Raw genomic sequence first — 25,169 nt, forward strand, 5'->3', positions numbered from 1 at the left:
TTTTGGAGATACCAAAGTGCTTCGACCGCGGAACCACTCGGTCTCAAGCTTGTGAAGAAGTCATTGAATTTTTCTGCCAGCAAAGCGGGAATAGGGCAAGCCATCGATCACAAGCTGACCTAAGTGCGTATTTTTATTCTTGTTTAGAAACGATTCATTTAAAAGTTTCCAGAATGCTTTCGGACCTTCCTTGCTAGTGAGGATACGCGATTGATAGGCATATTTAGATCTTCGCAGTTCGTTGGTTAACTTGTTGCGGTGGTCTTTGAAAGCTGTAAGGTGATCAGGGTTCCGAGTGGACATAAAGCGTTTGAAGAGCCTAGACTTATGATTCATCATTTTGACGTGTGTTGGAGTCACCCGAAGTTTACGGAGTTTCGTGTTTGATTTCTTTGTTTTCCAGGGAAAATACTTATTGTAAATGTCTTTCAAAGTACTTAAAAAGAGCTCATAAGATTCATCAACGGAGGAACAGGCAAAAACACAGTTCCAATCTGCAACGCGTACAGATTCGCGAAATTGACATCAGTTATACATTGATAAGCAAAACTTTTTGGTTGTGCGTAACTTGGTGAGCAGCCATGTGGCACGGATACAAAAATGGCACAGTGGTCACTAAGATCACAAGCAATAGTACCAGCAGAAATGACGGGGGAGACAATGTCTACTATAAAAAGGTCAATTGTACTGATTGACGTCGTTGTTATCCTTGCGGGTGTAGGGATAAGATTTGTAAAACCATTGGAAGCATTTGTGTGATTCAAATGGTGATTTATACTAGAAGGTGCAAGTGTATTAATGTTGAGGTCACCACTAATAATAGTAGAGTATTGGACCTCAGCGGCAAAATCAAGAAATTTGTCGAGATGTGTTAAGAACTTATCTGGGTCACCTGACGGCGGCCTGTAAACGACAGAAACCATTTTGTCCGCAGTATTCAGCGCTAGCATTTCACAGTCAGGAGTCATTATAGAGAACTCAGGTAATACTTCGCTATGAAGGCCACTGTTCTTTGCGTAAATGGCAACACCCCCTCCACATTGCAGCATTGCCCCTCCCGGTAGAAAAGGCATCGTCCCGATGCCGAGTGGCGAGGATTACCGTAGTCGGCGAGGATGCCGCGTTCACACAAAGCAGTTAAAGGAAGCAAAAAAAAAAAAAAACACATGTAGCTTGACGTAGTGGGACACTCTTCAAACATAAAATAGCTGACGTAACCAATAAGTATATCCCGGCGTGCAGTTTTAGGAAGCGTAATCAGAAGCCGTGGTTCACCAAAACACTAAAAAGACTCGAAAATAAGAAAAAACGCGCATTTCGTACAGCGAAGCGACAAGGAAGCCCAAATGCGTGGGTAAAATATCATGAAGTTGAACACTTGTACTTGGCCGCGATTGTTAAAGCTAAGCGCTCCTTCTACGAAGTCGACCTACCAAAAATGATAGTCGATAACCCCAAAAAATTTTGGAAACTTATAAACCCAAAAGAAGCGCGCGCTATCACCCTCACCAACAATGCCGGTGTTACAATGACTGATACCGAATGTGCAAACGTGTTTAACACTGCTTTTTCGTCCGTTTTTACTGACGAACCCGAATTGCCCTGTTCTACATTACCACTTGTTATCACCACAGCCATGGAACCCATAACTTTCAACAGTAGCGGAATTTCATGCATAATTGATAAAATAAAGAACTCATCCGCTACCGGCATAGATGATATAAACTCAAAAATTTTAAAGAACGCTAAACTAGCTTGCTCCAGTATCCTTTGTGCACTGTTTACGCAATCATTGTCTGAAGGAGCCATTCCTGACGACTGGAAAGTGGGGAAGGTCGTTCCCATCCACAAAACCGGTACTACTGATTCACCTCTTAATTATCGCCCTATTTCATTAACAAGTGTACCGTGCAAATTAATGGAACATGTCATTTACAGCCAAATCATACAATTCCTAGATTCCAATCACTTCTTCCATCCGTCCCAGCATGGATTTCGGAAAGGATTTTCCTGCGAAACTCAGCTAGCCATTTTTCTTCATGACATTCACGCCAACCTTGACACTAACCTACAAACTGATGCCATATTCCTAGACTTCGCTAAGGCTTTCGATAAAGTACCTCATCAACGCTTGCTTCTCAAACTCTCTCAGCTGAACCTAGATCCAAACATCATCGCGTGGATTAAAGAATTCCTCACGCATCGTTCTCAGTCTGTCTTCATTAATAATCAGCCCTCCCACCCGCTTCCAGTAACCTCCGGCGTCCCGCAGGGTTCCGTTCTCGGTCCTTTGTTATTCCTTATTTACATTAACGACCTACCCCAGCATGTATCTTGTCATATCCGTCTGTTTGCTGATGACTGCGTTATTTATCGTTCAGTCACTAACCCTTCTGACCAAGAATTCCTACAGGCTGACCTAAACCATGTGCAAAACTGGTGTTTGCAGCAGCTGATGACACTCAACCCTAACAAATGTAAGTATATGTCTTTTCACCGCCGCCGAAATCCTTTTGTTTTCCAGTACACAATTTCTAACTCCTCTGTCGACCTCGTCCAGTCGTACAAATACTTAGGTATCACCATTTCTAATGATTTATCCTGGCGTCTGCATGTGACTAACCTGATATCATCAGCTAATAAAACACTTGGCTACTTGAAACGTCACCTGCGGGATGCCCCTCAACATGTAAGACTACAAGCATACATTTCACTCATCAGAACTAAACTGGAATTCGCATCGGCCATCTGGAACCCTCACCAAGCATATCTAATAAACGCCCTCGAAGCTGTGCAGAACAGGGCCACCAGATTCATTCATTCCTCGTATTCATACGACGTCAGCATATCATCTCTAAAATTGCAATCAGGTCTATCTAACCTTTCTGCTCGCCGTCGCACTGCCAGTCTCGTCTTATTTCACAAGTTTTTTTATTCGCCACTCAGACAAGAACCCTACATCTGCGCACCCCCGCCGCGCAGATCCCATCGCATCAGTCACACTCTTCAAGTTTTGCGCCCACGTGCCCGTACCACTGTTTTCTCTAATTCATTTTTTTGCCGAGTAGCAGCTGACTGGAACGGCCTTCCCCACGATATCGCTGCCATCACCTGCCCTGGAACATTCATGACTGCTTTGAACACCTGTACTTCATAAAAACCCACCCCTTATGTAACACCCCGCAAGGGGTCTTTAAGGAAAATAAAGTGATGTGATGTGAAAAGGGCTTCATCCTGGCGACATGTACGACTTATGATTGTGCTTGTTGTCGGGATAAGCGAACAGTTCCTTGCGGGATCACTTCGTGGGTGACGTTGCTGAGTTTGTGTTGTACTTCGTACGGGCCAAATTAGCGGTGCAGAAGCTTCTCAGAGCGATTCTGCTGGCGAACAGGTGTCCACACCCAAACCTGATCGCCAGGGTTGTAAATTACCTCCCTGTGATGAAGGTTATAACGTCAAGCATCTTTAACTTGCTGTATCCGGACTCTCAATCTGGCCAGCTGGCGAGCGGCCTCGGCATGCTGCACAGATTGGTCAGCACCGGCAATCGATGGGTGGGCAACATCTGGCAGTAGCATTGCATCCAGCATGGTGACAGCTTCGCGACCGTACACCAAACAAAACGGTGTGAAGCGGGTCGTTTCCTAGACCTTGGTGTTATATGCAAATGTTGCATACGGTAGTATCTGGTCCCAGTTCTTAAGGTCTTCGTCGACGTACATAGAAAGCATATCAGTGATGGTCTTATTGAGTCGCTCAGTAAGGCCATTCGTCTGAGGTTGGTAAGCTGTTCTTCTGCGATGACAAGTGCCACTGAGCCGCATCACTTCCTGAGTTAGAGCTGAAGTAAATGCCGGGCAGTTAAAACGATCGCAGGGGCACCGTGACGAAGGACTAGATTAAAGATGAAAAAGTTCGCAATATAAGTGGACGTGCCACTGGGAGGAGATTTCATCTCACAATAGCGGGTTAGATAATCTGTGGCGACTATAATGTACCGTTTGCCCAATGATGACGTAGGAAATGGCCCTAGGAAGTCCATACCGACTTGGTGAAAAGGTACTCGCGGAGGAACAATAGGTGCAGCAGGCCAGCCGTCTTGCCAGGAGGTATCTTCCGACGTTGGCAATCACGGCACGTCCTAACATAGCGCTGCACAATAGCGGCAAGCTTGGGCCAGTAGTACTTTTGTCGTACTCGTGCCAAGGTGCGAGAAAAACCGAGATGTCCGGCAGAAAGCTCGTCGTGGCATGCCTGCAAAATGTCGGTACGGAGTGGCGTTGGGACCACCAGCAGATACTGAACGTCTGTGGAAGCATAGTTTTTCTTGTAGAGGACACCGTCACGCAAGCAGAACGACAACAGGCGAGGCGGTGATGAGGCGGTTCCCTCGAGGTAATCGATGAGGGGCCGCAGTTCGGTGTCGTCTCTCTGCGGTTGAGCGAGATCTAGCGTCGTGAGAGCGCCGAGAAAAACGGAGTCATCTGTTTCAATTGAAGAATACGGGATAGGGTCTCGGGATAGACAGTCAGCATCACTGTATTTCTTGCCGGACTTGTACACAATAGTGATGTCGAACTCCTGTAAGCGGAGACTCCAGCGGGCTAACCGGCCTGAAGGATCTTTAAGGTTCGCTAACCAACAGAGTGAGTGGTGGTCGCTGACCACTCTAAACGGCCAACCATACAAATACGGCCGAAATTTTGTTACCGCGCACACAACTGCAAGGCACTCTTTTTCGGTAGTAGAATAATTCGCTTCGGAACGAGACAGGGTGCGGCTGGCGTAAGCAATCACCCACTCAACGCCTTCTTGCCACTGAACGAGAACTGCACCGAGGCCAACGTTACTGGCGTCGCTATGCAATTCTGTGTCGGCCTCCTCGTCAAAGTGGCTAAGTACGGGCGTTGTTTGAAGGCGCTTGCGAAGCTCCTCGAAGGCCCTTTGCTGCTCGTCGGCCCAGATGAAAGGCTGGTCGTCCTTTGTCAGACGAATCAATGGTTCCGCTATTCGGAAGAAGTCGTGCACAAATCTCCTGTAATATGCACAGAGGTCCAAAAACCGACGCACGGAACTTTTATCAGTGGGGGTCGGGAAAGCAGCTACGGCAGCCGTCTTCTCTGGATCAGGGCTAATTCCCTCAGCACTCACGACGTGACCCAGGAACTTGAGCTGTTTGAATGCAAAGTGGCATTTTTTTGGTTTTAGTGAGAGCCTGGCCCCGCGGATGGCATTTAGCATGGCCGTCAATCGTTTAAGGTGCTCCTCGTAGGTCGCAGAGAAAATGACAACGTCGCCAAGGTAGACGAGGCACGTCTGCCATTTCAGGCCGGCTAGGACAGTGTCCATCATTCTTTGAAAGGTTGCGGGAGCGGAACACAAACCGAAGGGAAGCACCTTAAATTCGTACAGTCCGTCACGAGTAATGAACGCGGTCTTCTCTCGATCACGTTCATCGACTTCGATCTGCCAGCACCCACTGCGTAGATCGAGCGATGAAAAGTATCGGGCGTGGCGAAGTCAGTCAAACGAGGCGTCAATTCGAGGCAGTGGGTAGACGTCCTTTTTCGTAATTTTGTTGAGCCTCCTATAGTCGACGCAGAATCTGAATGTTCCGTCCTTTTTAGCGACCAGCACAACTGGTGAGGCCCATGGACTTGTGGACGGCTGAATCACATCATCGCGGAGCATTTCATCAACCTGCGCCCGAATAGCCTCTCGTTCTTTCGCCGATACTCGATAAGGGTGTTGGCGGATAGGGCGTTCGGTGGGATCAACTATAATTCGATGTTTGGCTACTGACGTCTGTTTCACTTTGGAAGTGATGGCAAAGCAGTCACGATAAGTGTCCAGAATTGCTTGAAGGCGGCGTTTCTGGGTAAGACAAAGCAGGGTTCACGTCAATTTTAACAGTATGTCCAGTGCTCTCGGGAGGGTTCTCGTTGGCTAGCGAAAGGGCGCAATGGGCGGAGGGCGCACTGACTTCTTCAAAATAAGCAATGGCTGTACCTTGCGGTAAATGGCGGTATTCGACACTAAAGTTCGTTAAAAGCAGTTCAGTTCATTTATTACTCAAGGCAAAGGCCCCCTGAGCGACGCAGACTTGTAGGCTCAACAATAAATTTACGTTTATTTCCGCGAGGCCTTGAAGGGCAGGAGGGTTGTCGCACTGCACTGTAACAAACAAACTGGTGTGTGGAGGTAGAGTGACATGGTCGTCGCAGACTTTGAAAACTGGCCTGCCTGCGTAGTCGTCGCTGCGCTGTGTGTACTCGTCGGAAATCGCACGGTGAGTGGAAAAAGACACCATGAAGTCACGGAGGTCGAGGATTGCGTCGTTTTCTCTAAGAAAATCAAGGCCGAGAATCAGGTCCTTGGAGCACTCTGCTAGCACAACGAAGCAACACGAGAAAGTTACGTGGCGAATCTCGACGCAAGCGGTGCACACTCCGAGCGGCGTTATCACATGCCTTCCGGCTGTCCTTATCGGGGCTCCGTGCCAAGAAGTCGGGACTTTTCGCAGGATGGTAACAAGGCCATGGCTCATAACGCAAAAATCAGCGCCGGTATCTACAAGGGCGGTCGTGTGGTGGTTATCAACGACGATGGGTATCTCGGCGGAAGGTAGCTCACCATCGACAAATTGCTGTGTGTCGGGGATCGTCGGGCTGAAGGGTCGTTCGTTGCGTCGAATTGCGGCATCAAAGGTAAGCTTCTGTGATTGGTGGGAGGTCGTCGGACTCATTGGTCATGCAGCGCATCGATTGGGGGCGTCGTAGGAGAGCTTCGGCGATCCTCGAAAAGTGGTCGGACTGTTGGTCGGAGCAAAGGGTCGGAGGTCGGTCTGTGTGATCGAATCGGTGAGCGGAGAATGTTAGTCGTAGTGTCCATCGACGCGGCCCTACCCCCGAAGGTCGCCGTCTTCAGTTTTCCCAGCGCAGACTTGGGGACTGCCTGAAGGAAGAATGGCAGCTGGAGGAAAACTGTCACAGTGATGGTGACCTGGACTGGCGTTGCTGGTGGGACGCAGGTGGGACGTTATGGCTGAGGTATTGGTCGACGTCCTGAGTTCGTTCGCCATAGCGCGGCCGAGGAGCATCCGGTGAAAATCTGCGCAAGCCAGTCCGACGGTACGGGCAGTGACGCAGTTTGTGACCGGCTTCACCGCAGTGAAAGCACAAAGGTTGATTGTCCGGCGTGCGCCATGCATGTGCTTTGCGAACGGGTAGTCGAGTATCAGGCACACCAGTCGAAACTGGATATCGGGGCGCAGGACGAGCGGGAGGAGCAGGTTTGCAGGGTGCCGATGGTTCTGGCGCAGGGGTACGCAACATGTCGCTATACGTCATGATGTACGGCGCAGGCGGCTGGGGTGATGGTACTGATGGCACTGCTTGGCGGAGTTCTTCGCGCACAACATTCGAGATGCCCCCAACACGCGGGTGTTGCTCGAGAGAGAGCAGCTTTTGCAGCTCTTCGTGCACAATGCTTCGGATGAGTTCACGAAGGGCTTCACTATAGTTTCCGGCCATCGGCGAGCGGAAGTCCACAGCAGCGATGTTTGCAGAGCGATCAAAATGTGCAAATTACTGATTCAGGGCACACTCGATGCTTGCTTCCTTCGTGAAATCAGCCACAGTACATGGAGGGTCACGTACAAGGCCAGCAAACAGCTGCTCCTTGACACCTCGCATAAGGTGGCGCACTTTCTTTGCCTCCGATATGGCCGGATCTGCCCGGTTGAAATGCAGAGTCATTTCTTTGACAAACATGGCGACGCTCTCATTGGGTCGTTGGGATCGGAACTGTAGATGACGTTCAGCCATCTCTTTTCTTGCATCGTTGCCAAATGTTCCGAGCAACTGCCGCCGGAAACCCTGCCAAGCGGTAATGGTAGCCTCATGGTTTTCGAACCACATCTTGGCGGCATCCTCTAGTGCGAAATAAGCATTCCGCAATTTCCGCTCCTCGTCCCACGCATTAAACACTGCGACCCGGTCGTAGCTGGTCAACCAGTCCTCCACGTCTTCAAACTTGTCGCCATGGAACGGCGTGGGCATACGCGAAGTATGGCAAATCAGCGGCTGGGCACTCACGGGAAGCTGAATGGTCTGGCTTGCCGTTGTAGTCATCATGGTTCGCGGTGGGGAAACAAAGGGACCACACTCGGAATAGTTAACGTAGAAAGACGGGCTAGTTGGTCTTGATAAGTAGAGTGCATATTTTGGCAGCTTAAAATTAAGGACAGGTCTAAAGGAGAAAGACAAGGAACAAACGCTGAACTTCAACTGATAGTTTAATGGACGTAACATCAATATATACAAAAATTTTTTCAACGCCATCACTTGAGCGCATGCTCCCAAACCTTCGCCTCTGCAATATCGAACAGATTAGAGCCTCATCACCTATGGCCACGTGTCATTCTCCTCTTTAAAAATTCCAGCTCTTTGGGTGACAGCACAACCGAGCTACTGCTAACACAATTATCACCTTGATTATGAATCTCAAGGGCCTCAAATATCTCCCTGCTCAACTGCTGCTTGAAGCTGCGCAGCACACGTGTGTCGCTCAACGCAGGGGTGCATGATGGACTGGTGGGGCTAGGGCAGCGGCTGCATTGTGTTAGCAGCTGCATAATTGTGTTAGCAGTAGCTCGGTTGTGCTGTCACCCAAAGAGCTGGAATTTTTAAAGAGGAGAATGACACGTGGCCATAGGTGATGAGGCTCTAATCTGTTCGATATCGCAGAGGCGAAGGTTTGGGAGCATGCGCTCAAGTGATGGCGTTGAAAACATTTTTGTATATATTGATGTTACGTCCATTAAACTATCAGTTGAAGTTCAGCGTGTGTCCCTTGTCTTTCTCCTTTAGTCCTGTCTTTAATTTTACGCTGCCAAAATATGCACTCCACACTCGGGAGCTAAGCCTCTTAAGCGGCAACTTGCCCTGTGCACAGGTGTTGTGTCCACGGCGTGTAGATGGGCGTAGGGGGCACCCAGAGGATCTTCGTACATGGGATGTACCCGGAAACTCCACCAAAAATGTCACAGAAGCTGAGTGGGCTGATTTACTTTCACCTACGCAAAGGTACCGACAAAAGAAGGTACGGAACCAAGTGGCGGGCAAGCACCGAGAGTGAAAAAGACAAGCGCGTGCCAGTCTCTCGAGCTCACCACACGGCGGCGCCAGTAAGATAACATTGCGGCAATATGCATGTAGTGTTAGATGATGTTATCATTTTTGGAAAGACCTTCCAAGGGTTAAAGCAGAAAGCTGGGCTAGTTGTTGTGTCATTATAAATAAAAAGACTAGCGCAAATAACATAGACACAGACTTAGGAGTAGACAGGACGAGCGCTCCTATGTCTGTGTCTGTTATTTGCGCTAGTCTTTTTATTTATAATACCTTCCAAGGGCACAATGAGAGACTCCATAATGTTCTTGAATGCATTGGCAACGCGGGCCTCATTTTGAATTCGAAGAAGTACCATTTTGAAGAGCGACAAACTTTAGTTCTTGGGTTCCTCGTCAACGAGGATGGTATCAAGCCGGATCCGCAGAAGATTGCTACAGTACGCGACTTTGAAACTCCACGCACCATGAAAATTCTTCAGAGCTTTCTTGGCCTCTCTTATTTTCGTCACTTTATTGCTGGTTTTGTGCAACTTGCCCACCCCCTTACTTCTCTACTGCACAAGGATTTGCAATTTGTGTGGACCCCAGAGTGCGAATCCTCTGTCAATCTGCTCAAGTCTCTTCTAACTTCAGCATCGCTGCTGCGCCACTTTGACCCTTCTGCTGTCACGGAGGTTCACACTGACGCCAGTGGCATCAGTCTTGGGGCAGTGCTTGTGCAGCTACATAGTGGGGCTGAGCACGTTGTTGCATATGCCAGCCACACGTTGACAAAATGTGAACGGAACTACACAGTTACCAAATTGGAGTGCCTCGCAGTTGTGTTTGCTGTGCACAAGTTTCGACCATACCTATATGGACACTACTTCACCATAGTTACTGACCACCATTCGCTATGCTGGCTCATCGGACTTCGCGATACATCTGGTCGTCTGGTGCGCTGGGCATTACGCCTACAAGAATACAACTTTGGTGTCGCGTACAAAAGTGGACAACATCACAGTGATGCAGACTGCTTCTCACGGCACCCATTTCAGACTTCCGTTAACGATGACGGCTTCGATGGGTGTTTAGCCTCAATCGCGTCGACGTTTCCTAGTATGGCCACCTTTAGGCGAGAACAACGCAACGACCGGTCACTACAGCCTCTTATACAAGACGCAGAAGGAAGAGCAGAGTCGACGCAGTTTACTATCAAAGACGGTGTTTCGTTCAAGAAGAACTACTCAGTTCACGGTGCTGCCCTCCTTTTGGTCGTCCCAAAATGTCTCCGTGCGCAAGTTTTGCATGCCATGCACGATGACATCACATCTGGACATCTAGGCTTCTGTCGTACCCTGCACCAAATTCGCCAGCGTTCTTATTGGCCACAAATTTATAAGACAACCAAACAATATTGTCACGTAGCCGTTCAGGCCCGTAACCAGAAGGTTGGTTTTAATAGGGGGTTGACCTAGTAAGCACAGAAGAGCAGGTCCAGAGAGCACTGAGTGACAGCAGCAGACTTCAGCTTCTTCTCGAACGCCACGGGGTCACTTCTTCGAGTCCGCGCACGAGACTCTCGATGAGCAGCCGCCTAGCGGCTGCTGTTGCACACGCTACATTACCGCCCTCTCTAAAAAAATAAATGTCAACTTGATGAATTCGAAAACAGAGGGAGAAAAATAAAGCAAGAAACATGCATTAAGCGGTGCGCTAATTTTCTCACGAAAAGTATGGCTTCATGCGCACGACATCGACAACCTCGGATTTCTGCTGGCGACGAGTAGAAGAAAAGCCGTCCGGGAGCACTTCGTACGTGACGTCGCTCAGCTGACGGAGCACTTTGTATGGCCCAAAGTACTGCTTCAAAAGTTTTTCAGATAGGCCCCGACGTCGAATTGGAGTCCAGAGCCACACTCTGTCGCCCGGTGCGAAAGTCACTACACGGTGGCGGTGATCGTAACGCTGGGCGTCTCGGCCTTGCTGGTTCCGGATGCGTGCCCTCGCCAGCTGTCGTGCTTCTGCGCGTTGAGTGAACTCCTCGGTGCCAACTTTGAGGTCACGGCCGTCGTGGGGCAACATGGCTTCGAGCATTGTCGAAACTTCGCGGCCATACAATAAGGAGAACGGCGTCATTTGCGTTGTTTCCTGCTGCGCCGTGTTGTACGCAAACGTGACGTACGGGAGGGCGTCATCCCAAGACCGATGTTCAACATCCACGTACATGGACATCATGTCGGCGAGAGTTTTGTTCAGACGTTCTGTCAAGCCATTAGTTTGTGGATGGTAGGCGGTTGACCTGCGATGGGTAGTGCCGCTGAGCTGCATGACAGATTCCAGTAGCTTGGCAGTGAAAGCAGTGCCTCGGTCCGTTATTATAACTGTCGGGGCGCCGTGCCTCAGGACTATGCGTTCGATGAAAAATTTCGCTGCCTCGATTGCCGTACCACGCTGGAGGGCCTTCGTTTCAGCGTAACGCGTGAGGTAATCTGTAGCGACAATTATCCACCTGTTGCCGGAATCAGAAATTGGAAAAGGACCCAACAGATCCATGCCAACTTGTTCGAATGGGCATCTTGGCACTTGAACAGGATGCAGTAAACCGGCCGGTTTCACAGGCGGTGTTTTCCATCGCTGGCAATCATGGCATGTTCTCACGTAATGTCGTACTGCGGCCGCAAGGTTTGGCCAGTAATAACTCTTCTTAATTCGGGCCAGAGTTCGAGCATACCCCAGGTGACCCGCGGTGGGCTCGTCATGACATGCCTGTAAGATCTCTTCGCGAAGAGACTGTGGTACGACGAGGAGGTAATCTCTTCCCGTCGGAGCGAAGTTGATCTTGTATAAGACATTGTTTCGCATGCAAAACGATGAATGCGTTCTGGCGAAGAGACGGGGAACTTCTGTAGTGCGCGCTTCCAGAAAATCGATAAGTGGTGCGAGAGCCGGATCGTTACGTTGCTGCTGCGAAACAGTGAGCGCGTCGACGGCTGCGATAAGGGGAAAGTCTGGTTCTTCGTCTTCCCGCGCAGCCTCGACAGGTGAACGGGACAAGCAGTCAGCGTCGTTATGCTGACGTGCAGACTTATACACGATGGTCATGTCGAACTCCTGTAGCCGTAAGCTCCATCGTGCAAGGCGTCCGGAGGGGTCTCGCAAGTTCGTTAACCAGCACAGAGAGTGGTGGTCACTCACAACCCAAAAGTGCCGGCCATAAAGATAGGGTCGAAATTTCATCACCGCCCATACAACAGCCAGACATTCTTTTTCGGTGGTGGAATAGTTTGATTCGGCACGGGACAGAGTCCGGCTGGCGTATGCGCTAACTCGCTCGGCACCGTCTTGGCACTGGGCGAGTACAGCGCCTAGACCCACGTTGCTGGCATCTGTGTGGACCAGAGTCTCAGCATTCGCATCGAAATGGGCAAGCGTTGTCTGCAAGGTGTTGTCTGCAAGCGGTACCGTAACTCGTCGAATGCCTTTTGCTGTTCGTCCGTCCAGGTGAAGGTGACATCATCCCGGGTGAGACTGTGTCAACGGAGCGGCAATGCGTGAAAAGTTATCAATAAATCTGCGGTAATAGGCGCAGAGGCCCAAGAAACGGCGAACTGTCTTCTTGTTACATGGAGTAGGGAATTTGGTGACGGCTGTTGTTTTAGCAGGATCGGGACGAACTCCTCGATGGCTGACGACGTGGCCCAAGAACAGGAGCTCTTCATAGCCAAAGTGACACTTTTGTGGTCTTAACGTGAGGCCGGCAGATCTGATAGCCCGTAGCACAGCGGAGAGACGTTGGAGGTGTTGGTGAAAACACAACAACGTCGTCCAGGTAGACTAGACACATCTGCCGTTTAAGACCAGATAGAACTGCGTCCATCATTCGCTGAAATGTCGCTGGAGCGGAGCACAGTCCGAAAGGTAGGACTTTGAATTCATAAAGTCCATCGGGCGTGACAAACGCTGTCTTCTCGCGATCACGTTCATCGACTTCGATCTGCCAGTAACCGCTCTTAAGATCAAGCGATGAAAAGTAGCGCGCGTGGTGTAGCCGGTCTAATGAGTCATCAATGCGCGGCAGCGGGTAGACGTCTTTCTTTGTGACCTGATTGAGCTTACGGTAGTCCACACAGAACCTTAAACTTCCGTCTTTCTTCTTAACGAGGACAACAGGCGAAGCCCAGGGACTCCTCGATGGCTGTATGACACCGTCATTTAACATCTCGTCGACCTGTTGAGCAATGACTTCGCGTTCCCGCGGTGACACTCGGTAGGGGTTCTGTCGGACTGGTCGGGTGCGGTCGTCGGTTAATATGCGGTGCTTGGTCAGGGGCGTCTGTTTAGCCGCGGAGGCGGATGAGAAGCAGTCTTGGAACTGAAAGAGTAGTCCGACGAGTCTTTCCTTCTCTGCCGGTGATAGAGCGGGATTCACATCAGGGTCGAAGTTGGGCGTTTGGCTGGCAGACGTGTTGGTCTCAAGAACAAAGCAGTCGTGGGCAGCTTCTGCGACACCTTCAAAGTAAGCTACCGTGGTGCCTTTAGCGATGCGTTGCCGTTCGTTTCCGAAGTTCGTAATCAGCACGTGAGCTAGACCATTAGTCAGATGAACTATACCGCGTGCAACACAGACTCCATGATGTAACAGAAGCTCTGTGTTCTGTTCGGCGACACCGGCAGCACAGGACTGGTCGTCGCACCTGACTGTGACGAGAGCAGACGAACGTGGCGGCATGGATACATCCGTGTCAACGATGCGTAAAGGTGCGTGGCGTCGTTCTGAGTCAGCGGTCATCGTTGCAGGCGTCGAAAACGTTACAGTACGGCGAGGAACATCAATAATGGCCCCATGCTCACGTAAAAAGTCCATGCCGAGTATGAGGTCCTTGCAGCAGTGCGGCAAGATAACAAAAACGGCTACAAAGGCTGAATCGGCGATGGTTACTCGGGCAGTGCATCGTCCGATCGGCGTCATAAGGTGACCGCCAGCAGTACGAATTTGCGGCCCCAGCCATTCAATTTTCACCTTGGAGAGCCGATCTGCAAAATTCTTGCTTATTATTGAAAAGTCTGCTCCGGTGTCTACCAAAGCGGTTACTAGATGTCCGTAGACGAGAACGGAAAGGTCGGCGCTAACAACGTGATCGGCTTGAGGTTGACTGGGAGTTTCGGGTTCATGTGGCGGCGGAGGCATCGTAGTCACAGCATTCGGGCTGAGTCGTCACGGGAGGGTCTTCGGGACATCGATTCCGTTCGTCAGCAACCTGCCCCCCTGAGGTCGCCGCTTTCAGTTTCCCCGGTGTGGGCTTGGCGACCGGCGCCTCGGCACATGATTAAACTCACGGCGGCCGGGTGACGAGTAGCGCACGGGAGAAGACTGTGTATTGTTGCTCGAAGAGGTTGCGCGGGTTGCCAGATATTCTTCGATTTCTGGAGGACGTTCGCCGACCCGGGGACGCGGGGAATCACGAGCAAAACCCCGAAGACCGAGTTCACGGTATGGACAATGACGGTACAAGTGGCCGGGCTCTCCGCAGTGGTAGCACAGCGGCCGTTGGCGAGGAGTGCGCCAGACATCTGCCTTCCGAACCGGTTGCTGCATGACGGGGCTCTGCTGGGATGGCGGCTGGTAGGGAGGCTGGTAGGATAGTGGCTGAGGAGCGGACGGCTGCATGACGAGGCTCTGCTGGGTTGGCGGCTGGTAGGAAGGTTGGTAGAACGGTGACTGCAGAGTGGGCGGCGGCTGTGCTTCGAAACGAAGCTGTTGCGCAGGAGGCACTGCAGGCCGACGAAGAGCCGCTGCGTAGTTCATGGAACGTGGCTTCAACAGTGACTCAGGCGGTGAAAAATTTTGACGGATTTCTTCACGCACGGCTTCGGTGACAGCCGCGGCAGTCGGGTTAGGCGATCCAAGGTTGAACTTCAGGAGCTCCTCGCGAACTACCTCGCGGATCAGCTCACGCAGAGAGTGATCTTCAGTGGACCCGTTGAATGTGGCCACACTGCTGAAGGGTTGACGACAGGCGGACTCCGTGCGCCGGTATTGTTGCTGCAGGGCTCGCTCAATGAGGGTAGCTTCATTGATGAAGTCCGCGACGGTTTGGGGTGGACTGCGAACCAGACCAGCGAAGAGGGGTTCTTTTACGCCCTGCATCAGGTGGCGCAACTTCGCTGATTCTGTCATGTCGGGATCAGCCCGTCGGCAGAGCCGGGTCACGTCCTCAGCGAACGTGGCCACGCTCTCGTTAGGTAGTTGCACACGAGCTTCTAGGAGGCGGCGTGCGCGATCACGGCGGTCATGGCTGGCAAAAGTGTCCCGCAGCTGCTGGCGAAAGGAATCCCAGCTTTGAAGACTGGCTTCCCTATTCTCATACCACGTTTTTGCGCAGTCTTCAAGGGCAAAATATAAATTCCGCAACTTTTGAGCAGGGCTCCACTGATTGAATTGTGCCACTCGCTCGAACTGGTCGATCCAGTCGTCGACATCTTCCACAGTAGCGCCATGGAAACTGGGGGGCGTACGAGGCTGCTGAAGCAGCAACTGATGCTGACTTGCTTGTGCCATTACAGAAGTCTCGAACTGCTGGTCAGCTGGCGTCAGTTCAGGTAGAGGAGCAAATTCCGGCGCCAGACCTGGGAGGCGACGGCTGCAGCGATGAACGGTGTCGACACGAGCGGAAGCCGGTTGGGACTCGATGAGCGGTTGCGAGAGGCCCGAGACATGTAATTCAAGGCCTCACCTCCACCAGTGTCACGTAGCCGTTCAGGCCCGTAACCAGAAGGTTGGTTTTAATAGGGGGTTGACCTAGTAAGCACAGAAGAGCAGGTCCAGAGAGCACTGAGTGACAGCAGCAGACTTCAGCTTCTTCTCGAATGCCACGGGGTCACTTCTTCGAGTCCGCGCACGAGACTCTCGATGAGCAGCCGCCTAGCGGCTGCTGTTGCACACGCTACAATATGTTGCGACATGTGAACAATGCCAACGACTTTAGGCACGCACCACCACGCTGGCCGGACCTTTACAGCCCGTCAAGCCACTTACCTCACCTTTTGAAAAGATTGGAATTGACCTGCTCGGTCCTTTTCCAAAGACTGTAGAGGGCTGCCACTGGGTTATCATCTGCTTTGACTATCTTACCAGATACACGAAGACCGCTGCTCTCGCTACTGCAAAGGCTGCTAATATTTTGTCGTTTCTTTTGCATTCCGTTAATCTTCGCCATGGCGCACCCCGTGTTATTATAAGTGATCGTGGTCGGCAATTCACTGCTGATGCCGTGGAAGACATGCTCCGGCTTTGTGGTTCACACTACCGACACTCGACACCGTATCATCCGCAGACCAACGGTCTCACCGAGCGCACCAACCGCACCTTGACAACCATGCTGTCCATGTGCGTCTCGTCTGACCATCGCAACTGGGATGCAGTGCTACCGTATGTGGCGTACGCTTATAACACTGCAAATCATGAAGTTATTGGCTATTCTTCTTTCTATTTACTCTATGCAAGAACTCCCCACGTTTTCCTAGACACCACCTTCCCATTTTCCCCCAATGATGATGCGTCTGTTTCCCAGATACTATGTCGTGCCGAAAAAGCCCGGCGTATAGCCCGCTTACGCACACTGGCTTTTCAAAGCCGCTCGAAAGAACACTACGATCTGCATTATCGTGCAGTTGCTTACTCCCCGGAGACTACGTCTGGCTTTGGACGCCTATTCGCAAGCGAGGATTATATGAGAAGTTTCTCTGCAAGTATGATGGCCTCTTCGTAGTGTTGGATTGACTCAATGACGTGAATTACGTCATCGCCAAAGTCACGACGGATAACCGCCTATCCCGCAAGAGACAAGTTGTTCACGTGGCTCGCCTGAAGCGCTGCCATCTTCGATCTGCCTAATTTTCTTGAGGACGAGAATCGTTTGCCCGGGGGAATTATTACGCCGCATAGCGGCTTACTGAGAAGCAGCAGGAGGAGAGGAAACGAGGCACGTGCTGACTGATCTGGGTTTTTCAGCCTTGTGCATCCGTCCTTCATTTGACGTTCACCTGTAATAAAACCATTTCATCTATTACATATTGTCAGGCAGCGCTGAGGAGAGAAGAACGAAGTGCGAGAAAGAAGAAGCTCGCCATCTTTCAATGAATGCACCAGGCTAAAGGGGTCATCCCTGTAATTAAAACTAACAGGGTCATGGCAGGTACTGGAACGATCACCCTTCGTGACCTCGGAGCAGGCGATTCGCTGGACTTCCACTTTTGCTCTTGAACATGCTCCAGGAAGGCGATGCACGGCATCAAGGCACACCCGCTTGGCAGCACTACTGCGAGCTGCGCACCTTTTCTGGCAAGGCAGGCAGAGACGAGTGGCTCACCAATTACCAGCGGGTGAGCAAGTACAATCGCTGGGATGCCACAGTGAAGCTGGCAAATGTTTTTTTTTTTTTCTTGGACACCACAGCCCTGACATTTTTTGAGAACCATGAAGCATCCGTAACGAAGAGGAGATTTGAAATTGTTTCGGGGATACCGTGGCAAAACGGAAATGCACTGAGCAGACTTTACTCCAGCGAGCGCAAGTGCCTGGAGAAACATGCACAACATACATTAAAGAGATCCTGAAACTCTGCAAAGCGGTGAATCTCAGAATGTCTAAAGAAGACAGACCACCTCTTAAAGGGCATCGCGGAGGACTTATAACTTTGTAATCACAAAAGATAACTTGGATTCTGCCGCAGCCGTCATCAAGCACTGCCGTACATTCGAAGCTCTAAAGCTATGTCGCATAACCCCAAGTTTGGCCATTTGCCTAATGTGACCGCTGTTGCAAGTGTGGATTCTCATGAGCCTCCGAATTTACCAGACATGATTCGCCAAATTGTCCGTGATGAATTCGCCCACCATCAAGATGTTGTGAGCCGCAGTGCAATCCCCTGTGGTGGCTGCTACCTGTTCAGGCAGCTCCGATCCAGTACTCCTCTTCTTGGGGCACTACCGCTCACACTCATCTTGTTCATGACCCCCAAAATGACTCCCTGCTCCACTAGTTCGTTCCTACTACATTCGGTAAAACCTCAAGCTGGGCTAGTTGGTAATTTCTTGCTGGAATCATTTTGTTAGCAGTAAAAACACGGACTGCACGGCACCAACCCCCTCCGCAACGACACCAGCATCTGGACTTTGCTGCTGGCTTTGGTCCTGTCCCCGAGGACTATTATCCTGACCGTGCCCATGAGCCACCAGTTTGCTACTGCTGTGGTATGCTCGGCCACATATCCCGATTCTGGTGCCGCCAGAACCAGGCTCCCCGTTACCAGCGCAGTCGAGTCGTAGACCTAGTGTCAGTCCAGAAGTCCGTGACCCGACTTTTCCACCCCCTTCGGGCCCCTACCGCTACGCTCTACTACAAAACGACTCTTTAGCTACTGATCGGAGCATGACTCTTCCTATTTGCCACTCCATACAAGTTGACTTTTTACAACAGTGTGGCGCAACTCTAGACTTCAACAGTGGCGGGATATCAATAAGCCCTAGCCTTCGATCAGCCCTCATAGAAGGAGCGCCGCGGGCTGCCCAAGCATTTTCTGTCTTTGAAGATAACGTCGTTCCAGCGATGACCGCCATCTTCATCCCGGTTGTGTCCTCGGGTGCAGTTCTCCATGCCTTCAACACTCTGCTGGAACCCGCTTCCCTTGCCGGTGCGAAAATGTGTGTGTTGGTGCTCCACAGCGTTGTTCGAGTGAACGAGGGCTGTGCCATGCTTTGGACTGTAATCATTCCAACGAACCTGCAGTATTTCCGCGTAGTCTGAAACTTGCCGAATTTGAAGAATGCCTTTCTGTGCACATCGCCGCGTTCAGTGACGGCATTGCTTATTCAGCTGGATGTCCTGATCTGACCGATTCCCAATTTTTGTCCATGATAAACAAACCGCTATCCACCAACAATCGCCGAATATTGATGGAAGCTCTTTTGAAACATGTAGACGAAAATGACGCCAGCACAACCAACGACCGACTATCGTTGTAGTGTGACAAGTTTTCAGACCAGCGACGCTGACGAAACGCATCGGCCGATGGTCGCCCGATCAGTCCTCGGCAGATCGTCGAGCGAGCGAAAATGAAATGGCTACGAACGACGTAATGTGCATAGTTGCGCTTCCCTGTGTCATATACATGCCAAAATTAAGTAGGGAAGGATGGCGTTTCATATTTTCACACTGCAACACTCGCGGGTGGTGCTTTTTTCGTTGAATATGAGTCGACACCGGCCCCGTCTAAGGCAAGTAGGCTTAGCGAGCCCACCGGAATCGTGTGTGATTTTGACGATCGTGGAGAGCAAAATAACATATTTTAGCGAGTGCAAACGGTCATCGAGGGTAATTTTGGTTGTAGTGATCTGAGAACAATGTTTGCTTTTATCACAGGGCGCCGGTACAGACAGCGGTAAGCACCGGCGTAACCTGGTCTGCCGAGCAATGTTGAGGGCGGCTGGTAGTAGTCTGTGGCACTCGTGGGCACTGTGCTCGTGGGACACAAATAACACCGTTTTAATTCATGGCATCAAAGAGAGCAAATATAATTAGCAGGAAGTGCCACTCTCGTGCGATGTCAACAACCAAAACCCAAACATTACTCATGCGGTATGTTGCCTTATCGGCGGTTCTTGCGGAGTTATCGCATTGCGTAAATGCGTAATGTAGCACGAGAAGAGAAAATACCCGAGTAAAGTAGAGCCCGGAAGGCACTTTTTTACCATGAAAACGAGCAGCGTGTGTGTATGCACACAGATGTAAACTGCAGCAGCGATGGCACGCAGTCGTCGTCATCGGCATTCCCGATAAAATTTCTCGCTCACACGGGAAATGGCAAAGCGTTTACTATTGTCATGAAGTATTCATTTAGCGAATGCTTGAGCTGTTTGGTGAAGAAGTGGTAAAAAGCGAGCAGCAAGTATCGAAACCAATAGCCCCAGGGTCTGCAGCAGACGCGAGATGCGGCTATGGGTGGGGCGAGGTGAAGGCAGCAACGACTATTGGTCGGCGCGGGCAGTGAGGCATCGCGTCGTCATAGTGTGATTAGGAAATGAAAGAAATTGACTCTGTTATTGAGCAGAGAGGTCGCTTTCTGAGTGGGATGAAGTGTGCTCAATCATGCAAATAAATTTCTTGTAACCTGTAATTGCCTAATGTGGTCGGGCTTCGTCGAAGTGTATGCCGGAGAGGCGGAACAAGGGATGTGCCCGACTCCAGATAACACGATTTTCTGGTTACTACATTTAGAAATTTCGACAAATTGTGGTCTTATAAAACATTTTGTGATCAACCGGACGTAGAGAGTGCTCGCGGCATGAAAAACTGATCGGCGCTCACCGGTCACATTTGGTTTCCTGCTGTACCTAGGTGGCCGAAGGGTCAAGGAATGCCACATACGAGGCACCCATTCCCATGGAAACATGACTTCATGAGGTGAAACGCAGTGGCTTCTTTGCAGCACTTTAGGGGCGGGGTGAACCATTTCATAGCTATTTTCTTGCATACAAGCGCACCGGGTCCAGGGAACGCAGCATGAGCAAAACGTGGTGGCTGTATACATGTCACTGGTGTAATGGGGTGAAGCAGCCATAAATAATCAAGGAAGCGATCTTGGTTTGCCATTGCCTTCAACGAAGCGGATTTGTTACTAAATCTCTTCGGCACTTAAGACAGTGCAAATACGGACCAAATTCTGCCAGGGAAAAATGGAGCTGTGCACATCTGAAGTCTATAAATGCTAATCTACAATTTTGTGCTGGGAAAGTCTCAATTCCAAATGTCTTTATACAGCAGTTAAATTTTTCCAAGTCAGGCATGTGGGATCATACGTTTTCCCAGATGGTACATTTTTTCCCGCATTAAAAAAACCCATATCAATCAGATTTTACTGTAGTTCTAAATGTGATTGTATACCCTGACTGTTCTTTTTAGGCTACCCCTAAGGGCATGCCAGTGACTTGGAGTTGTCTGTTAAACCTGTCCACTCCATCTGAATAGCACCTTGTAAAGCAGTGAAGAGTAGTGGTTTTTAGTGCCCGAAAAATTCAACTTTTGTGCATGGCTGGACTTTTATAGACCAACAAATTGAACTTTAGGACCTCCTAGAGGCTAAAAAATTGTCCTCGGATATGTGCACATTCCCATATGGCAGCTCCTCAGTAGGTATCATAGAAATTGGAATTATCAGAGTTCTGACATTAATTGCTACCAAAAGGTATGTGCTTGGTTTTGCATATTCCAGCTGTGTCGCCAGGGAGTTGCTGTGACTGCCAAATGATATGTGAAGGGACATTTTTTGCAGATGAGGAACTCCGGCAACGCATAACTGAGTGGAAGCAGTCACGGTCAGGCCAGTGAACAATCCCCGGACCACGTCAAAGTGCAGCCATCGAATCACCTCCGGCTAAAAATATTTATTGGGCACACTGTGACCGTGCTCATTTTGCTGCATGTGATACCTGCAAGGCTTCCAGTGTTGCTGTACTTGATGAGCCAGCAAAAGAACCGTCTGAGCACCGGCTGCCACACTCAAGAAATGCTCTCCATCATCCACTCGGTAGCAATATCCCAGGAGGGCTCTGCTTGTGCCACTCTAGAACAGTGTCATTTTTTTTTTGTATATTTCTAGATTGCACCTTCTGGTGAATAATAAATATGATGCTGCATGCAGCCACAAAACAATGCTAGGATTTTCTTATTTCGTATTCAGATATGTGGCGCAAATAAACACAAACACAGGAGAAGGTACACAGCGCACGCGCACGTGCGCGTGTGCTGTGTACCTTCTCCTGTGTTTGTGTTTATTTGCGCCACATATCTGAATACGATGATGCACCAACTTGCCCCTCAAGCCGTTATTTTTATTTTCTTATTTGTTTGTCTCAATTAATTAGTCCCACTTCGGACAATGAATGGGTTCCAAGATTGCTGATAGGTGTGTTCAGTATATAGAACGAGTGTTTTTAGCACTAAATGGATTAAAACCCTGATATAATGATCATAGATGTCACAAGTTATTGATATATCAATGTCGTAATATATATGTTTTATAAACAATTAGTTTCCACTCTATGTATAAAATGTGGTTCCCCTAAAACAGATACCGTGCTTTGTAATGTATTGCAAACTTTTCAGCGAATATGTGTATGTAATACACACTTGAGTTTACCCAGTTCTGTCAGCGGGACTTGTGCAACCATTGGCCGCCATTTCTGTAGGCAGCAGACTTTGCCACACTGCACAAACGACGTGATGGCTTGGAAAGCGTTCTTGAGGGCTCTTTGTTTTGATGTCAAATTGAGTTAACGTAATGCATGAAACAAAGTCAATAAAGGGCCACTGACCAGGGAGATAGTTCGTGCGATACGCGCGCTGCACTGCGGGAACCAGCTTCCCCATTCTCTACGCTCAAGGTCAACGACATCCATTGGTTCATCTCGCTGACTGACGGATGAGCATACACCACCGCCACTCGCTGCGTGCTTTTTTCTCGACCATTTTATTCTTGCGCGTGACGTTCTCCACAAGACAGGGGAATTTGGCTTGTGGAGGCTAGACAACCGGGCAGGAGAGTGAAAAACCTCCGGGAGGGAAATGAAAAATCGGTTGATTGCGGTGGCTGTAACTGCGTTATTAATTACTCTTTTCAAAAACTTTTTGCGGCCTTGCGTTCTGAGAGCAAAGCCTCACAGTAACCAGGGAAGAAAATATTTTCGGCTGTAGGGTGGACAGTGGACCTTTAATGGAGTCTGGTGCCCACCCATTGAGGAGCAATATTTTGTGAATGCGTGTCAAGACCGATATTACACTGCATATGCTTTTTGACAGCATGTGAGCTTTCACAGCAAATAAATGATGTTCTACCTACATTATGAATGGTGTTTTAGTGTAACTCTACTACGTAAATAGTATTATTACCTATACGTGAATAGCACAAAAACATGAGCCAAAGAGACCTGCCAACAGCAATAGAAGTAATATACTGCACCCATGGTGTTCTCGTTGCATTCACATAGTTGTGCACCACATTGCACTGTTTGAATTCATGACTGATTTTTTAACTATGGCTGTGCTTTCGGAAGGTCTAGGCTGTGGCGCAATTCTTTACGCGGGAAATGTCGCTGCCACCCACGTGAGTTATAAAATTATGCAGTTCCGGCGTTGGGAATCGATAAATCATAGGCAGAACAACGCATTATAGGCGGTAGGAGTGAATGCAAGCTTGGTGCAGCTCAATCAAAATGGATGGACAACGCGGCCAGAAGATGAAATAATCGCAAGAACCGTTGAGGCAGCTTCACTTAGTCTTTGTGCTTAGGAAAAATATGTTGTATATGGCCCCTTCCGGTATGTTGATGTTCTTTCTGCAGAAGGAGGAGCGTGTCTGCGTAAATTTATTTAGAAATGGATATTTTTTTGGAAAGCTTTTCAATCTGGTGATGTAATCAGGACAAACATCAGTGAAGTCTCGACGTTAATGATAGTGCATATGCCGCGATAGCCGCAAAACAAAAATTAACAATCAAGTCATTTCAGTTTAATTGACAAAGTGGCCGCAAGGAGCGATGCCTGCATTTAAGTTTTCACTAAAAATGTTTTTTTCTAAGCTAGCATTATAGAAGTACTTGCTTGCTTATTGATCCAGGAATTGGTCTTGGCTGTTGCTTTATACATGCACTAGAAGAAAACTGCAATTCGTACTTGCACACCGTTGCACTCCCCGAGAAAGCGTACTTTCACACCTCCTATTTAAGAAGAGGTGCCATTAGATTTTCTACTTTTTAGAAAGGTGCAGCGGTGGCGTAGAAGTAGAACATCTGCCTCGCATGCAAGAGGACCGTGGTTTGAATCCCCGTGTCACACAATTTCCCACAGGATAAAAAATAAAAATAAAAACCCATGTTTTGATGGAATTGCATAAACTGGTTTAGGATGTGACCTGATGGCGGTGAACACCTCCAAAAAGGCACTTCCTGACCAGAACAGGAGTTGGCCACCCTGGTGCAGTAATTGGCCACCACCTCCTATGAACGAACCTCTAGTCCCCAGCGGCTGCGAAGGAACTCACTATAGCGGCGGTCTGACCTGCAACACAGCAAGTGGTGCTAAGAATCTCTCCGGACAGGCCACCATTGGAAACTGACCCTGGCAACGTTTAACACTAGAACCTTAGCTAGTGAATCTAGTTTAGCAGTGCTGTTAGAGGAACTAGAGGGTATGAAATGGGATGTCATAGGGCTTAGTGAGGTTAGGAGGCCGAATGAGGCATATACTGTACTGAAGGATGGGCATGCACTGTGTTATCGAGGTTTACTAGAGAGGCGACAACTAGGAGTAGGTTTAGGCATCGGCATATCGTGCTGAAAACTGGCCACCATGTATACGCAGTGCCTGGTGCCATCGACGATACCGGAACCATGGATGAACGCAAACATTGCCCTCATTCATAATAAAGGGGATGCTAAGGACTTGAAAAATTACAGACCAATCAGCTTACTGTGTGTTACATATAAGGTATTTACTAAGGTAATCGCTAACAGAATCAGGACAACCTTAGACTGCAATCAAGCAAAGGATCAAGCAGGTTTTTGGAAATCGTACTGTACTATCTATCATATCCACACCATCAACCAGGTGGTTAAAAAATTATCTGAATATAACCAGTGTAATAGGAGTCCTTGAACAGGGCGCTACGCCGTCAACAGTCAATGGAACGTTCTGCGATCAGTCGTTGCACTTCTGTAAGAGCACGCACGGGCGTCTGAGAGAGAGCTTCGTTGTCGTTTTCTTTCCTGACCGTCACACGTGTTGAACATTGTTGTCGTTCTCTTCAGAGCATCAGGCGCTAAACATATCAGAGCCGAATACCTGTTTTACAACTTCCCCTGGGCGAAAAGACGCCATCCTGGCGGATTATGGCGATGTGACAATGGCAGGGTTGTAGTAAGGCTTCAGGCGGTTACTGTGTACTATTTCACGATTGTGGCGACGGTGGTCAGTGGATGGCGTAAGGGGTTCGATGAG

At 49.5% G+C, this 25,169-nt stretch overlaps 1 protein-coding gene across 5 annotated transcripts in view; it reads left to right on the top strand.

Moving 5' to 3' along the window:
• Positions 1 to 21,827, top strand: part of Ube4B (Ubiquitination factor E4B) — a 373,326-nt gene extending 351,499 nt beyond the window's left edge. For 4 of the 5 annotated variants that reach the window (XM_084597298.1, XM_084597297.1, XM_084597293.1 and 1 more), the window contains one exon: positions 21,433 to 21,827. In XM_084597298.1, coding sequence (XP_084453424.1) covers positions 21,433 to 21,503 — 71 coding nt within the window. In that variant the 3' untranslated portion in view covers positions 21,504 to 21,827. The remainder of the gene's footprint in view (positions 1 to 21,432) is intronic. The other variant, XM_084597296.1, reaches the window with a different exon arrangement.
• The last annotated feature ends 3,342 nt before the right edge of the window (positions 21,828 to 25,169 follow it).

The sequence above is a fragment of the Amblyomma maculatum genome, chromosome 3 (assembly GCF_055883805.1).
Source record: "Amblyomma maculatum isolate TAMU_Amacu chromosome 3, ASM5588380v1, whole genome shotgun sequence".
Classification (NCBI taxonomy): domain Eukaryota; kingdom Metazoa; phylum Arthropoda; class Arachnida; order Ixodida; family Ixodidae; genus Amblyomma; species Amblyomma maculatum.